An 18,517-nucleotide genomic window follows, 5' to 3' on the forward strand; every position below is an offset into this window, starting at 1 on the left:
CTCCCAATTCCTCCTCCCTATGATACTTCCTTCCTACTTGGAAGTACCAGTTTTCTATTGCCATTCCCTCCCTGATGTCTCCTGGATCAGACCAAAAGAAGTCCTTTCTATCCTACTAGGCTCTTCAATACACACCTGTCAACATGCTGGAGAAAAGCATGGCTGGAAAGTAGTGATGGAAGTAGAGCACCCGGCCCATCAGGAAGAAAGGCAAATAATGGAGCAGCCAACCCAGTAGGACCTGCCCTCCTCCATGCAGCAGCACCTGGCAGAGACCTTGGGACACAAGTACAACACAAATAGGAAGCTCGGATTCAACTATTTTGCCTTGGGGCCAAGACATATTAAGGAAGAATGAGTAAGCTGGGAGTCTAGGCAGAAACCATAGATCTTTAGAGCTACTGGTAGAGAACACTGAGGTTGCTGTCCTTGTTTATTTGGGGTTTTTGTTATTTGTTTTTGCTTTAGTCCATGGAGGTTAAGTCACAAACAAGAGGGCGTTTTCCTGAAGTCATTTATCACTAATTACAGTGCAGATTTATAATAGAAAAAGCAGTCATATTTTCTTCTAAAAGACCCACAGTTCTATAAAGTCAGAGGCTGGAAACACTCTCCTCTCCTTTCTCCAGCTCCTAGAATGCCCACTACTTGCTGCAACTCTGAAATACACAATGAGAGAGCATGGTTCCCTGGAATGGGAAGCCAACCTGTAGTTGGGAAGAGAAAAAACATGGCAAAGTGAAAGGAAGCCTATGCTTGGATGTCTGTCCTTGCTTTCTTCCACAAGCTGAACATCTCCAGTGACAGGTGGCAACACAACAATTGGAAAATACAAGCTGCCATAGCAACTCCTTTCCATCCCACCAGAGGGATGAAGCAGGGGGTTGGAGCCAAGGGCATATGGAGATTGAGGAGAAGGCAGAACATGTGCCTGGCAGGTAAATCCTGGTTTTAGTAAACAGGCACTTACCCTTCTGCCAAGTTACTAAAAGAAATGCTTGGAGAACTCACCTTTCATTTCTGCAGTGAGTTGAATTCCCCTCTGTAGAGACACAGTAGAGATGCTTCCCAGAAAAAGGTAAAGGCCAAGGCTTACCAGATTCAACCACCAGATAACCTATGTGGAAACATGAAAAAGGCAGTATGAAAGAAAGGCAGAGCCATAGAAACAAATATCAAAGAGCAAAATCCATAGCAAAGCACTTACTGGATTTCCAAGCAAATAGACTCGAAAGTCAGTCTCATTGACTCCAGAGAAACGAAGGCCCTAGAGGGGGTAAAGACCAAAGTGTTTATGTAGGAGTTTTCAGAATTTTTCACACATGATCTCAATCATCCTTCAAATTCTACAGAAAACTCTAATTTATAGACAGCAGATCCTATGACTCAGGGTAACCAAATTCTATATTAACTCCTCTGAGTATGCCAAGTAGAGAAGAGAAACCCATCCCCTTGTTACTCACCTCTACCCAAGGCCCCATCATGGGTTTCCTCTAATTCCTTAAAGTTCACATGGCTTCATCTTCTTACCTGATAGTTGATGGGCCAATGCCAAGGCTTGGAAGTGACTTCGTTTTCCTTGGGTTTGAGACCACTATTTCCCTGCAGGAAGGAGACAACAAAAAATGGGGGTAAGGGCAGAGAAAGGTGGGACTGTTGGAGTAACAGCAGCACAAGGTCTCATGAACAGTGTAGATTGTATGTCAGAGCTAAGAACCTGATCTCATCTGTCTATGCAGAAAAGGATGAGTCTCTTTGCTCCTGCAACAGGCTGATGACAATATTAAGATTAAAATTCTCTGGAGACTGTCTCTTAATTTAGAAATATTTATTAAATAAATTTAAAAAGTGGGTCAGAGAAAGAAAAAGCCTCTTGCCACGCGGGGCCGGCCAGTCCCTTGCCTAACCTCCACTAGGCTGGGGAGCCATTTCCAAGAACACATAGGCTAAATGTAGCCAAAGAGCCCTACTTCCTTTCCAGACCCAGGGCGCCAGAGAGCCACTAGTCCTCTGGCGTCCCCCCAGAGTGCCCAGGCATCCCCCTTATCTTAAATAGTTTGTTGATAGATAAGCATCAGCCTTTGTTCTTAATTCAATCAAAGGGTGGGGTTCATAGAAAGGGCTATTTATATTACATAAAACTTTCTCTTTAAAATCTAAGGCTGCTTTTAGGGTACTAAGAAAAAGAAAGGGGGTTCAGGCTAGTGTTAAATTCTCACAATAATTTCCTAGTTATTACTTTCAAAGAGACTATCCATTAATTACTTTCTATTCAGATTCTGAATACTCAAAGGAAATAGGAACTAAGAAAAACAGAGCATATTTCTCATGGGTTTGTGCCACATTTCTCTTTACTAAGGGAATTCTAGACTAAGAGAATTGTGATGAGGAAGTTAATGGTGTAAGGGAGAAATTACTTCATAGTTCTCCTGGGAGGCCAGCGTCAATCAATTACAAACACAGAGCAGGATGATGTTTACTTAGTTCTTGGCATCCCAAACCTCTGAATAGGTTACATAGTCTGGAAGGCCCAATATCTTTTAATTCAGAGGCCAAGAATGTTTAATAACCACATCTTTGTAAGAAGAAATTGTTTGCTAGGAGTTACCATGAGCATCTATAACAAACAACAAGGAGAGCTTTTCTTTAGCTAAACTGATCAATGCTAAATTCACCTTGAATTTCCAGGATAAACTGACATGTTTTTGCTTCAGCTACTCCTAAGACTTTTCCTCCAATAGGAGGGCATGTAAGCAAGATTTGCATACCAACTAGTCATCGAGAATCCAGGGAAGTTCAATGCTATTGACCAAAAGGGAACAGAATGAAATGAGAACAGCCAAGTCACTCAGAACACACTGGGGCTCCGACTCACTCCCCAGTACCTAGATCAGGAACAATCTTATGAGATTGTCCCAGGATCTGTTTTTTATTATCCTGCAGGAGTGTAGAGTGGTTATTTTGTTCCTCCTGGGTCCAGAATGGTTGCCAGATTACCAAACGAACAACTTCCCCTTCACTGTGAGCACCCAAATGAGAATGATCCAGTATGGACCCACTGGAGTTACTGATGGCAGAAGCTGATAACTTCATATTGGTCTAGTACAGACCCAAAAACTTATAGGTTTCTGTCAGAGATGGATCAGACTCATATATGCAGCAAGCTTAATTGTTTTATAGGTATTCATGTCACTCTACTTCCTGCAAAAAACCTAGATTAGTTTAATGAATTTAAGTGACAAGAAGAGAAAATCTCTATATTGATCATAGCTATACATCCTTATAGGTTGCTTCTTCATACTTAAAGAGTTAATCCCATCTTCACAGGTCTATAATGAACCTCAGGAAGTAAGTTTGTCTACAGTAGCCCAGCTGTAGAGCCTCTATTTTACTACTGTGGGGAAGAGAGTCTTTTTGGTGGCTCCTATTGTTGAATCATTCATTCCCTTTGGAATCTTTTCACTTCTTTTACTCTACCTCACAGTAAATTTCATATGAAAAAAAAATCACTTTTCTTTCTTATCTCTACCTCTAGGACAGTGATGGGCAAACTTTTTAAAGAGGGGGCCAGAGGAAAGGAAATGCTCATCTGTCTTTCTGTTTCTAAGGCAACTCTTTGGAAGTTTCATTGTATTTTGTATCCTACTCATTGTATTCGTCAGATTAGGAATAATGTCCTGCAGCCAGATAGAACATTTCAGGGCCCCCATCCCCACCATCTGGCCCACAGGATGTAGTTTGCCCATCACTGCTCTAGGATAATGGCAAAAGAACATAAAAAAAGTTTGTAGATTTAATCTTAAAACCTCTGCAACCAATCTGGAAGAAGGCACTGAATGGAGGATTCCTTAAGCAGGACTGGATTACAGAGCCCTGACACAGGGTTAGTATAAGCAAGGACTCCAATTAGAAGTGACCCAGGGATCTCACAAGGTCGTCTTGGCCACTTCTTAACACAGATCAATGACAGTAAGAGGCTGTTTTTTAAGTTTGAGCCAAATCTATTTACAATGTTTATCGAGACTGAAAGTTGATCACAAAGTCTTTTCTAGTAAAATCCATCAGACAAAATGTCCAAGGAATCCTCCTCAAAATCAATGAGTGTAGAATTGATCTCATATCTATGATGGGATGTAGGGAAAGGACCCTACAAATAATAGTACTACTTTACATACTTCACAGCACAGTTTACAAAGTACTTTCTATAAGCATTGATTAGTTTTATCTAAGCAATCCTCTGAAGTAGGTAGAGGAGGTATTATTAGCTGTATTTTATAGATGAGAAAACAGGCTCAGAGAGTTTAAGTAAGACACAGTAAGTGGCAGTATCAAGAATCAAACACAGGATTTCTGAACAAGTCCAATGCTCTTTTCCATATCACCAAGTTGCTTCCAAAGTTCAAGAAGGATTCTTTCGAAGTTATTATTAAAGAGGAAGTAGATGTATCCACCACCCTCCCTGATAAAAAACCCAAATGTGTGTACTTTCCAAACTCTGGGATCAGTTCCATGGAATGTCACTAAATGAGAATTGGGTCACCTTACCCTGATCATAACCATGTGGGATTCCAGTAGGATCTCAGTAAAACTGGGCTTCAGGACATCCAAGCTGATGTTTGGCACTGAACAGAGAGCAAAGGGTAAAAAAAAGATACATATGACTGTTTTCCCTCGGCACATTCAGACTGTTTACTGTATATACCTTTCTATCAAGAAGGTCTGGTTACAACTTTCTTGAGATATTTATTACCTGGGGTTAAAGTTAATGGTAGAAAGCAGAGATGAGGATTCTAAAGCCTAACAACAAAAGAATACTAACAAATGTTTAGTCTCATTCCTTGCACATTTCCCAGTCTGAAATCTGGCAAAACACTATTTTCCTTCATTTAATTCATTCAGTATTTAATAAGCACTTACTTTGTATAAAGTACTCTTTTAGACCTAGGGGAAATGCAAAGAAAATGGATGCTATTCACTAGGATGAGATCTGGGACCTCAAAAAGTTTGCCATCTAGTTAAAAAAATGGGAAAAAAATGAAACTAAATGTTATTTAATTTCAGTGATCAAGCTTGATCCCAAAGAAGAGTCAATATGGCATAGTAGGTAGGGTATTGGACTTGGAGTTAGGAATACCTGGGTTCAAGTCCTGCTTTAATTACTTACTGGCTAAGTGAGCCTAGGTGGATTTTTAGCCCCTCTGAGAATATTTCCTCATTTGTGAAATGAGTAAGTGTGACTCAGTGACCTAAGTAATCTCCAGATTAAAATCAAGGATCCTACGATAAGATTTATAAGAGAATGCATCTTTCTCCCTTCTTTGCAGGAGGGGGGAGCTCTAGGCATCACATATACTGTCAGACTTAGTTGATGTGTAAGTAGATTTGCTGAACTGCACTTTTTCCCCTCCTTATTACCTGCTGTAAGAGATGGCTTACTGAGTAAGAGAAAAATACTTTAAATGAAAGAAGTGCAGTCACGAAAGACATCAACCAAAATTTTAAATTAAAAAAAAAAAAAAGGCAAGGAGCATATAGATCTCAGTGGATAGAGAGCGAGGCCTGGAGATGGGAGGTCCTGGGTTCAAATCTAGCCTCAGACACTTCCTAGCTGTGTGACTCAGTAAATCACTTAATTCCCATTGCCTAGCCCTTGCCTTCTGCCTTGGGTCAAATATATAGTATTGATTTAAAGATGGAAGGTAAGAGTTTAAAAAAAAAAAAGCAAACAAGAACACAGGTAGATTCAAGACAAGGTTATATATGGGTGACTGAACAATATTAAAATATGCTAATGAAATTTAAAGCAAAGGAAACAATGATCTGGGATAGGGATTAACAGAGAAGACTTCATGAGAGAAGTTGAATTGAATAAGGTCTCAAAAAAAGGATAAGATGTGAAAAAAAAGAGGAGTCCAGGAGTAGAAAGAACACCATGAACAAAAGCAGGGAGAAAAGGGACAGTGGGTTCATGTCAAGAAGCAGGGATAGAAGAATTGACGGTAGGTTCAGAACTCAGTGGGGAACCTGAGCAGAGTAACGACAGGGTGAACATAAACTGAAAGAAAATCAGTCTGGATGTGTTATGCTGAACAGCTGGGAGAAAAGAGACTGGAGGTGAGATAACCATAAAGGAAGCATCTACCATTAACCAGTAATGAACCGATATGGGTCTAAATCAAGATAGTGATTGTGCAAAGCTGTAAGTAAGAGTCAACCAGCCACAAGGACTGCATGATATAGTTGTGGAAGAAAATGAAGTAAATAAACAGAAGAACAAAGGCCACCAGAAGATACAAGCTTAGGAGTATCTGATGGGGCTGTTAACGAGTTCTGAGTTTGAGATGACATTGGGACATTCCAGTAGAAATATGTAAGCAGCCTGGAAGTAATCAGGTGTGGAGAGTTGAGACTGGGGAATGAATGATAAGAGTAACAAGAGGGTCAGGCCTTCGGCCTTGGCAGAAATTTGGTCATAAGGAAGAGAAACCTGTTAAGAGAGGGCAGAATGTCAGAGAAGCAGGATAAACAGGTAAGTATAGGATTCCAGAAGATAAGAAGAAAGTTTCAGGGAGGTGACCCAATAGTATAAAATGTAGCCCAAAAAAAAGGTCACAAATGATGAGAAAAGATCTTGGTGGCTTCAGAAAGAATATTTCAGTGTCATAATGGAGATGGAAACCAAACTGAAGAGGATTTAAGAGGATATAAGTGGGGAAGAAAAGGAGTCATTGGTACATTCTATGTGTCTAAAAAATTGAACTAAGAGGAAAAAAGAGCAATAAGATGGTATTTGGAATAAAGAATAGGGTCCAGTCAAAGTTTGTGATTGTTTTTTCTTTTTTCTTTTCCAGTTAAAAGGGGAGACAAGCATGTCATAGTCACACCAGAGATGGATCTTACTCACATTTTGGATTGATGTGGTCCTCTACATTCCAGACAGAATTTGGGGTCTCCTTCAGGTATGGCGTGCAGGTCACTTCCAGCTGCTCCCAGCCCCTGTGAAAGGTGGTCAGATATGTCTCCTAGAACATCGAGACCTGACCAAATTGGGAAACTCTTCTGCACCTACCATCTTTTATTCTTTTTGTTTTGTTTTGTTTTTTTAAACCCTTATCTTCCTCTTAGAGTCAACACTGTGTATTGGCTCCAAGGCAGAAGAGTGGTAAGGGTAGGCAATGGGGGTCAAGTGACTTGCCCAAGGTCACGCAGCTGGGAAGCATCTGAAGCCAGATTTGAAACCAGGACCTCCCATCTCTAGGCCTGGCTTTCAATCCACTGAGCTACCCAGCTGCCCCCCATCTTTTATTCTTTAATCTGGAGATAATCCTCATAATCTCCAAAAATTATATTCAACAACTATCCTGTGAGTCCATCATTACCATTTCAGAGAGGCTGTGACGCCAAGTCAGAAGATCCATGAGCTTTTAGACCTGCCAGGCCACACTATTCATTAAGACAGCAATATCTGGCCAATGAACTTTGCACTCCTTACTTATCTGACACCAGCTTTTTACTTCTATCCATCACTGAAGAAAATAATATAGAGTTGATCATTGGACTGGAAGCAAACAAGTAAAAGTATTCTCCATACAATAAGGTAAGGAAATAAAAAATAAATATTAGATGAGAAAATTCAAGACCTCATTGACTCACCATTTGGGTAGTGTCTTCCCTGAGGAGCCCAAGACACAGCCTGTGGCCAGATGGATGAGTCTAATTTGACTCCTCAGGACCTTGATCCGATTCTCAGATTTCCTATTCATCACCTCAATCCTCCAGAAATCATTTGAATCCCCTGTCCCATTCTGCCACATAAATCAAGGGAAAAGCACACATGAAGCTAAAGGACTTTAAAGAAACAAATGACCAAAAGGGATGATGAAAACAGAAACTTCTCAATCATCAATAATTATGCTACTAAGACAAAGGGTGAAGTAAATTGGCATTAGTCTTTTAAAAGTTGGGGTTGGAGTGTAGTTTCATCCATTCAATGATTGCTGAAGCCCAGCATATAGAATGTATTACAACCAAGCAAGATCATTTAGTCTTTTGAACCTATGAATCTAATTCCCTCATTTCACAGAACTATAGTCTAGACTCTAGACACATGATGTTGTCCTCAAGCCACCAACCTCGATGCTATGCCCTGAGCCAGCAGGAACTGATTTGGGCCATTTAAACCCATTACTTTAGCCATCTGGCTGCTCATTGCTTTGAGCCAGGAAGAATACAGAAAAAAAAAGTGCTTGGCCTGTGTGTTGCTATTTAGGAATTAAGATTTCTGCCTAGTTCTGCTCAGGGGAAGCCCAAAAGATTAAGAGAAAGCTTAATACAACTCTCATTCATTGGTGACTTCAAGTTAAAAAGAGTTATTTTTTCATTGGCAAGAGAAAATAGGGACTGAGAAAGACATTTGGCTAAGCATGAGAAACCAAGATCCTTTTGAGATCTTTGAAGCCTTGGCAGTGACTAACAGTCACATTTACCTTCAAGGTAATCCCAAAAGATTTAGATAGTTCTTCACTTTAAAGGTGATCAAAAAGGTCAGTGAACATGCATTGGGAGATAATGAGAGGATTATCGATATATGTGTACTTACATTCAGTATATCTGTACTTATAAATAGGAAATCCGGGGGCCTTCTTTCACTTTGGACCCTTGGCTTATAAGTCAAATTTGATTCATTATGGTTGATGAAATCCAATTAATATCTTTTGACATTTATTAAACTTCAGTACCAAATAGAACATATAAATATTATGATAGGGTTGGGATGGGGATAGATAGGTTTTTACAGACTGCCTTTCCCACAGTAAGCAAAGCCAAAAATCTTCCAAATGTTAAATGAGTCTTAGCTCAAGTCCCCAAAGCCTTAGGGACATTCTGAGAGTCTGAGGATGACATGTCCTGCCAAAATGGCAATACGCCAGTCTCTACTACTTTTTACAACCTGCTCATCACTTTGGCTGTTTACTTACTACGCCATAGCCGGTGACCTGATAGTGCTTCCGTGTCATTGGGGCCTCGTGCTGATGACTGTGTAGGTTTCGAGAAGTCCTAGAATTCAAAAGAAAGGAGTGTTTGTATCATCTAAAGGAAGATAAGCAATAAATATGATGGAGTTAGAAAACACCAAGAAAAGAAGTCAAAATACTATGAATCAAGGGGGCAGCTAGATGGCTCTGTAGACTGAGTGCCAGGCTTCTTGCCTTGGAACTGAAAACTTAGTATCAATTCTAAGATAGTAAGTATTAAAAATAAATAAGAAAATACTATCTATGGCTCTGATTCCAAACTTGCCATACCAAGCTGTATAACCTTGAGCTTCACCCCCTAGCTCAGTGGTTCCCAAACTTTTTTTGGCCTACCACCCCCTTTCCAGAAAAAAATATTACTTAGCCCCCTAGAAATTAATTTTTTTTTATTTAATAGCAATTAATAGGAAAGATAAATGCACCTGTCGCCATCACCACTCCCTGGATCGCTGCAGCAGCCACCAGAGGGTGGTAGTGCCCACTTTGGGAATCACTGATCTAGATTATAGTTTCCTTATCTCTGAAGAGAAGGGTCTGGATTAGATGACATCTAATATCCTCCCACCTCTAGAATTTTGTGATTCTAAAACAAAGAAATGTAATTTCTCTCCTACAACTGTGCCACAGTACCAAGTAGGTCTAAAGAAATGGCAACTCAGAAAGGGCCATCAGAAGAGACTATAATATGAACTACTAAATCCAAGATATCACTCAAATAACATCCGAAGAATAATAAAAGAACCCAAATTATTTGGCAGCCTGGGTCAAATGGTAAAAAGTATTAAAGAAACTATAGTGTAGTGGAAAGTGATGGGCTTGGCATCAAGGAATGTAGGTTTAAATCTGGCCTCTGGAAATTAGAGATATAACCAGTGACAAAGCATTTTGTCTTTCTGAGATTTCCTCATCTGTAAAATGGGGAAAGCAATACCTGTTTTCAAGTACTTCCTAGGGTTGTAAGATTCAAATGAGAGAATGGATATAATTTTGTGGACCTCAAAGTACTCATTGTTCTTAATATTATATATTCTTCTTATATTATTATAATAATTATTCTTATTATTCAACTTATTCCTATGAGAAACTTCTGGGAGGACACAGACAAGAATCACTCAGAATATGCAGGCACAGATGGGCTGTGATCCACACACCAGAGAGAAAAGCTACACTGATAGGGTCATTATGAATACCTATTTTGAGATATTCAGAGAAAGGATATGGGGCCCTGTTAGAAATACTACTAGGTCCACTAATAAGATACATTAAATGGTCCTCTTACAGTTATCATATCTGACCACAAGGGAGAGTTTTGGAAGAGGAGAAGAAACTCTTTAAAAAAAAAAAACAAAAACAAAAAACCTTATCTTGGGTGAGGACAGCTAGGTACCTCAATGAAATTGATAATCAGGCCTAGAGACAGGAGGACCTGGGTTCAAATCAGCCTCAAAAACTTCCTAGTTTGTCTGATTTTGAACAAGTCACTTAACCCCAATTGCTTTGAGTACCCTACTTGACCCAAGAGAACTTTTACATGCCTCAAAAAGCAAACTTAATCCAAATATATACTCAGAAACAAGTAAGAATCTCTTTCCCATGAGAGACATTCCCCTTACCCTGCCCACTCATACCCCCTGTTAATATGTTAATATGTTAAATATGTTAAAGAAACATATTTGAGACAGAAAATGTTGGTACCTTTTATCCGATCCTACTACAATTATATTAACTGTATGCTCTAAACGAGGTAAATCCCTACTCCCCACCCTAAATTCAGTCTAGTTAGGAAAAGGCTTAAGTGTCTACCCCAGGAGGTCTCTCATCTGCATTTACCAGGTCTTTATATATGTGTGTCTTCTGACAATTGAATCCTCCTCCCTAATCCTCAAACACTTTCATTCTTAAATATCCTTACTCTTTGTGTTCCAGCCGAATGATGTCGCCATGTTTCACAAACTCTACTGGGAAAGAAGGGTCTAGAAGATCTGCCAAGGAGAAATAAATATTGTCTCACATCACAAATTGGGAATAATTAAATAAAGAACACCACCCCTTTGAAGAATCAGTTCCATGCCCTTGACTAAGAGTTCAGCTCTTCTTCCAAAAGCCAAATATCAGACCTTGAAAATTTTGCCAGTGATTATCTGATCTCTGACATGCCATTTCTTAGGAGTGAACTCCTGAAGAGAAGAGCAAAGCCAACTTTTGTTATAACCTGAAGCTATAGCCAGTCAGGATCTAAAATAGGTGACAGTGTAGAAAGGAATTTACAGTGATCACAGCAAGGCAGAATGGGCCTTTAAAAGTTTCTTTACCAGGAAGTGAAGAACTAGGAATACTCTAGAAATACTAATGTTTTGGAAAAAGACCAAGGTCAGACTTGGAAGTAAATCTATTGACTAAAAATAGTCATATAACACACACACACAAAAGCACGCATACAAATCTCTAGAGAATTAATCAGAAAGCCCAATCCCAGAGATGTTCATACCTATATGACCTTTCTAAAAATCAGGGTAATTATTATAAGTAAAATATCATATGCTTAAATGATTTATTTTGAAAGAGAAAGCTCATTTTTATCAACCTATACTAGCAAAAAGGAAGAACACAAAGACATTCTAGAATACTAGGCTCTCTCAAATACTGCATATGAGTAGGCCCATAGCTTTCTGCTAATAGCTGGGCTCTCCTATTTTCTAACTGAAATGCTAAGTTTGAATCTGGTAGCTGAACCAGCACAATGGATCGCTATTATCATACAATTAATCATGTCAATGTAAATTTCAAAGGGTCCAAAGTTTTTATTTTCCCTCTTATCTCATCTACTACTACAACAAAACTTTGAGGCCTACCCATCTTAAATGTCATTCATATTAGAGCAGCAGGGTGGCTCAGTAGATAGAACATAAGGCCCTGGGGGAAGGGGGAGGGCGGTGTCTGGGTTCAAATCTAGTCTCAGAAACTTCCTAGCTTTGTGCCTGTTGGCAAGCCACATTGCCTAGCCCTTACCATGCTTCTGCCTTGGAATCAATACTTAGAATCAATTCTAAGGGCATAATAAAAAAAAGTCATTCATTTTATCCCATTAGTTTAAATTACATTAAAAACAAAAGACTCAATCATATTCAATCATATAATTGCCCATCTATAGGGAAAGAAATTGACAAAGTTCCTGTGCAATGGATTCATAATTTGTTATTGGTTAGGACAGAGGCCGTCAGAATAATTTTACAAGTCAGATTTTTATAAGAAATTGGGCTAGAAGCCATGATAGAAAGAGATGAGGAAAGAAACAAACAAATGGATTAAAGTGAACAGCAGCAATGTTGTCTGCAAAGAACTGATTAGTTTATCCAGCAGCTCAGGTCACCTTAATCTGAGAAATCAAAACAGAGCAAGATAGAGCAAGATAACCAGCAGAAATATAGGAAAGGTGAACAGAAGGCGACCATTGTCCTCTGCACCATGTCAGCAGAAGGCACAACCTACAGGTAGCAATCTGTCTGTCTAAAGATAAGAAGATTTGGATGTGAGGTTTGTTGGAAACACCTGAGCCCTCTGTAATTCAGCTCCAGAGCAGGAGCCCTTCAGCTTGGCTCACACCAGGGAACAAGAACACAAGGAGGGAAACCAGAATGAGGCCCTAAATGGCAGGCCCAGCCAAATGCTGCCATACTACATGGCTGTCAGATCCTCAGAATTGTAGCTAACAGGCATATTCTAATTAAGAATGATGGCCATCTTGCTATGACACTTTGGGCTACACTGTATGCTGGGATGTGGAAGTTTTAGTGGACTCCACAAAAGAAATGAAAGCAGCTGCTATCTGTTCCATGCTGGTGTCACCCTTGAGTTCTTGGCTAAGCATCCAGTACCGAAACTGGAGAACAAGGGAAGGACTTACACATATAAGAATATGTTATTCTAATGTTCTGAGCAACTCTGTGGCACAGTGGATAGAAAGCCTGGCCTGGAGCTAGGAAAACTTCTCTTCCTGAGTTCAAATCTGGCCTCAGACATCGACTGTGCAACCCTGGGCAAGTCACTTAATCCTGTTTGTTTCAGTTTCCTCATCTGTTAAATAACCTGGAGAAGGAAATGGCAAACCATTCCAGTATCTGTGCCAAAAAATCCCAAATGAGATCACTAAGAGTTGGGCATGGCCTGAAATGACTGAACAACAACATTCTTACATTATATATTCTTATATGTTTAAGTCCATGCCTTACCCTTATTCTCCAATTTCATTTTTTAAAAATACATTTATGAAGATTCAGACTATGACTATTTTGAATCCCTTCACACAGAAGTGCCCTCCCTTTTAGGTACCAGGGAGAAGATAAATTAAGAACTCAGGTTACTTAATGACTTAGATAGGTATCAGTTCCTCTCCCCCCAATGTCCTCATTTCTGCTTACCTGTGTTAGCATTGTGTTTCTTTACAATCCACAGGTTATTATAGTCCTTGTGCTGATAAGCAGTCACCTAAGAGGGAAAAAATAAACCCATATAATCCCTATTGAATCATCCCTTCTAGCCACAGGCCTACACATTAAGAGTTTCTAAAATCATATCATATCTTCCACCTCCAGGTCTAAAGTTGTCATATCTCAAGAAGAGAAGTAGCAAATATGAATAAGATGACCCTTTGCTTCCTCTGGCTTTTGAAGTCTTTTCTCTTGGGTCTGTTTTGATTTGTCTACTTGTAGTCATGCATCTCTATGCTTGTCTTATTTGGATTTTTAACTTCTTGGGGGAGAAATCATGACTACTTATAAACAATATAGTACCCAACATACTTGTCAAACTTGGCCACTAATACACATACTTCTGATGATTCACATGGGCTCAGATGATATCATAAAGAACCTAAAAAGCTTCTCTAAAGAGAATGATGTCCTGGACAGTAAGTTGAATTCCTTAGAGTGGTGCTTCATCACTGCTGTTGACCGAAAAAGATGGATATGAGTGATAGCTAGATTCTGGAAGAGAACAGGAACAATGCCTCTTGGCCAGGGATGCAGCACATCAAATAAGAAGTAGAAATAATACTTTTGTCTAACCTATGTTGGTAATAGAGAGCAGATAGCAAGCATTTTCCTCCTTTCAGTTAGGGAGATAGCAGACCATTCTATCCAACTTGGTCACTGCTTCCTTTGGTTTTTCTGTGTTCTCTGATGGGTGGGATAAAAGTGACTAGTGTAAAAACAAAAGGCATCAATAAAATATTAAATACATGTGTATCCCCACCACATGCAAATATAAAAAGGGCCATATGAGACATTGAAATCAGCAGAAGCCGAGCAATGATTATTACTATATTTTCTTTAAAAGATAGTGGAACTTCAGAAGACTTGGAAGAGAACACAGCAGAATCATTTTTGTTGGTGTATTTTAATTTCTTTAGTTTTATTTTGTTTAATTCTGAGTGTTTATTCAAGATATTGTTCCTCATTTTATATATTAAATATGATAGTTGGGAACCTGTAGATTTAATTGAATACTTTAAAAAGGGAATGGGAAGCAGGGACAGGAAGAAAATAGACCACAGATTTCCACTAAACCAAATGCCACAAAGAATAGTAGAAATAAAAATATCATTGGAGATGTCTAATGATTCATAAGAGATAGTATTCAAAAAAGAACTCCATGGTTGAGGATGTCCATATACAAAGATAACAAATATGAGTGGCAAAAATCCTTAATGCAAAGAAGTAAATTCAACATCATAGGTATCAATGAGCCTTAGTGAATTATATGGCTCAAATATAGAAATAAAAGAGTATACTTTATTCAAAAGTATATAAATATAAAAAATGATAAAGGCTGCTATAATAGTATAAATTAGTATTTTTATTAAAGCCATGCTGATAGATAAAGTTATTAGACCACGTGCTTGTAAGAATTCAAAACCGCCGCCCTCGCCATTATTATCTCCTGTCTCCTCCCAAGTCTGCTGGCCAAGAGGCCACTCCCCCCCTAACCCAGGAGATTTAAACTCTTTTCTGCGTGGAGACGTAGGCGTCCCCACGCCCAAAGAACTGGAAACGGAAACCCGTTGGACCACAGGAAATGTAGTTTGATAATTTCCATGTGTCCATAGAAAATATATATACTTTTAGATGACATCTCCCAAATTTCACTTTTACAAGTAACAGATGAAGGGGTCAGTGGAGTACTATTGAATAGCTATAAGAATATTCCTAAAGGATGTCAGTGAACCATTGTTGGGAAGAATGGCAAAAATCATAGAACAACACAGAGTGAAACAGAAGCAATATTAAGACAGAAGGACACCATAGAACTATCTAGCCAGGAGGAAGAAATAGATGGTGAGTTCCAGGAGGAAATCGCATGCCTTGCATAGAGAAATGTTATAGTGGTAATGAGGGACTTTAACCCAACTGTCTGCTGCGGGGAAGGGAGAAATGGTCTTTATCTGCTAAATTCAGAGCAACTAATAAACCCTTAATATACCTTAAGAAGAATATAATTCTTTAAAAGGTGGATAAAGTGGGGCAGGTAGGTGGCTCAGTGGAGTGAATGCCAGGACTAGAGATGGGAAGTACTGGGTTCAAGTCTGACCCTGGGCAAATCACTTAACCCCCATTGTCTAGCTCTTACCACTCTTCTGGCCTTTAACCAACACACAATACTGATTCTAAGATGGAAGAAAAGGTTTGGGGGGACTTTTTTTAAGGTGGACAAAGCAATTTAAAAAGTGACTGTTCTGGATATGGTTTGGGCCAATAAAGAAAAAACAGCTGTGAAAGTAGACCTGACCAAACCTTGAGATGCAATGACCATGTCATCTTAGTGTTTGTGAAAAATAAGGAGGGGACTGCCAGGCATAGATCAATAAAACAATCTCATTTCAGAAGAATGAATTTCAGGGAAAGGATAAGTAGAATCAAATAGCATAAAATTCCACAGGGAAAACTGACTTGAAAAGAATTAGATAGGGAGTGAAGCTAAGATGGCTGAGTAAACCCAGCTGAACTTTTCAGATCTCCAAATCTCTTTAAAATAGTGCATCAAAATTGGGACACTAATGCATTGCTGGTGGAGTTGCAAATTGATACAATCATTCTGGATGGCAATTTGGAACTATGCCCAAAGGGCTTTAAAAGACGGCCTTTTGATCCAGCCATACCACTGCTGGGTTTATACCCCAAAGCAATGTTGGGCAAACTATTCCCTGAGGGCCAGATCCAGGCCATAGTTTGCCCATCACTGCCTTAAGCAATTCCCCAATCACTACACCCCCACATCCAGATGTAGTGATTAGAGAGTTGCTTAAGGCAGTGATGGACAAATTATGGCCTGGATCTGGCCCGTGGGAAATAGTTTGCTCATCACTGCCCAAAAGAGATCATAAGGAAAAAGACTTGAACAAAAATATTTATAACCACCCTCTTTGTGGTAGCAAAAAATTGGAAAATGAGGGCATGCCCTTCAATTGGGGAATGGCTGAACAAATTGTGGTATCTGTTGGCGATGGAATACTACTGTACTGAAAGGAATAATGAACTGGAGGAATACCATGTGAACTAGAACAATCTCCAGGATTTGATGCACAGTGAAAGAAGCAGAACCAGGAGAACCTTATACACAGAGACGGATACACTGTGGTACAATCCAATGTAATGGATTTCTCTACTAACAGCAATGCAATGATCCAGGACAATTCTGAGGGACTTATGAGAAAGAACACTTCACATCCAAAGAAAGAACTGTGAGAATAGTAACACAAAAGAAAAACAACTGCTTGATCACATGGGCCGATGGGGATATGATTGGGGATGTAGACTCTAAACAATCACCCTAGTGCAAATATTAATAATATGGAAATAGGTCTTGATCAACGACACATGTAAAACCCAGTGGAATTGCTCATTGGCTGCAGGAGGGAGGTAAGAGGAGGGGAGGGAAAGACATGAATCAAGTAGTCATGGAAAAATATTCTAAATTAATTAATTAAATAAAACTTTTCAAATTAAAAAATAGTGCATCAAATAAAATTATGGAGCAGTGTAGCCAATAAAAGCTCTAGGTGAGATATTCTTCCAGCATCCTAAGACAACTTAATGAGGTTAGCAGGAAAGGTCTGTGATAGCAAGGTGGAGGCTATTGTATCAACCACAGCAGTAGCTTTAGTAACATCTTCAAAGAGCTCTCAGCCCAGAGACAGTAAGGGGATTGAACAACTGATCAGAAAAAGATTACAGAGGACCCTGAGCTGACACTGGCCGCAGGATCAGGTGCTGTTTGGCAACTCCATTACTCATATGCAGTTCTGGGTCACAGTATCAGAGCAGAGAGAAGCACTAGTGCAGTGGTTCCCAAACTTTTTTGGCCTACCGCCCCCTTTCCAGAAAAAATATTACTTAGCACCCCCTGGAAATTATGAAACTATTTATTGAACTCAGAATAGAATGTAATACAAAAAAAGTGTGGCCATCACAGCTCTCCTGGATCACTACAGAACCCACCAGGGGGCAGTAGTGCCCACTTTGGGAATCATTGGACTAGTGTTTGGCCACAAGAGAGCAGGAGGCTTGATTGCAGTTCCAGGGCTCAGGGGATCATTAATATTTGTGGTTGCAGAAGAGCATGGGCCTTCCTGGGCAAAGATCAGAGTGCAGACCAGTGACCATAACAACATTCTGGAAGCTCTGAAAACTTACAGACTCCCAGAGCTAGATCTGAAAACAGTAGAGATAAAAAGCCTAAAACTTGGGAAAGTGCCTCCTCACCCTTAAGGTGAGCAGAATCCAATTTTAACATAAAGTTCAAGGTCAAGAAATAGGCCTGGACAATTTGGAATTATGTGCAAAGGTCTTTAAAAGACTGCCTGACCTTTGATCCAGGCATACCACTGGCTGGTTTTGTAACCCAAAGAAATAATAAGGAAAAATACTTTTACAAAAATATTTATAGCCATGCTCTTTGTGGTGGCAAAAAATTGGAAAATGAGGGGATGTCCATCAATTGGGGAATGGCTGAACAAATTGTGCTATATGATGGTAATGGAATACTATTGTGCTCAAAGGAATGATGAACTAGAGGAATTCCAGGTGAACTGGAAAGACATCCAGGAATTGATGCAGAGCAAAAGGAGCAGAACCAGGAGAACATTGTACACAGAGACTAATATACTGTGGCACAATTGAATATAATAGACTTTTCTACTAGCAGCAATGCAATGACCCAGAACAATCCAGAGCAGGGGTCAGCAACGTATGGCTCTCGAGCCTCTTTTGAGGGCCAGATATGGCTCTTTCTGCAGGAGCCATAAAGTCAATTTTTTTTCAGGCGCTGTTACAGGAGTGCGCACTGTGAGCACTGTACGGCTCTCACGAAATTACATTTTAAAAAATGTGGTGTTTATGGCTCTCACGGCCAAAAAGGTTGCCAACCCCTGATCCAGAGGAACTTATGAGAAAGAATGCATCCACATCCAGAGAAAGTGCTATAGGAGC

The 18,517-nt window shown here is 39.6% G+C and overlaps 1 protein-coding gene across 1 annotated transcript in view; it reads right to left on the reverse strand.

Annotated features, from left to right (window-relative positions):
* The window catches only part of POMT2 (protein O-mannosyltransferase 2), a 40,623-nt gene that overhangs the window by 4,072 nt on the left and 18,034 nt on the right, over positions 1-18,517 (reverse strand). Inside the window, exons 10-19 of the mRNA XM_044664956.1 lie at positions 13,454-13,520; positions 10,948-11,017; positions 8,979-9,057; positions 7,654-7,805; positions 6,905-6,996; positions 4,546-4,622; positions 1,531-1,602; positions 1,208-1,267; positions 1,012-1,117; positions 136-276 (exon numbers count right to left, since the gene is read on the reverse strand). Coding sequence (XP_044520891.1) covers positions 136-276; positions 1,012-1,117; positions 1,208-1,267; positions 1,531-1,602; positions 4,546-4,622; positions 6,905-6,996; positions 7,654-7,805; positions 8,979-9,057; positions 10,948-11,017; positions 13,454-13,520 — 916 coding nt within the window. The remainder of the gene's footprint in view (positions 1-135; positions 277-1,011; positions 1,118-1,207; positions 1,268-1,530; positions 1,603-4,545; positions 4,623-6,904; positions 6,997-7,653; positions 7,806-8,978; positions 9,058-10,947; positions 11,018-13,453; positions 13,521-18,517) is intronic.

This window comes from Gracilinanus agilis, chromosome 2, assembly GCF_016433145.1.
Source record: "Gracilinanus agilis isolate LMUSP501 chromosome 2, AgileGrace, whole genome shotgun sequence".
Classification (NCBI taxonomy): domain Eukaryota; kingdom Metazoa; phylum Chordata; class Mammalia; order Didelphimorphia; family Didelphidae; genus Gracilinanus; species Gracilinanus agilis.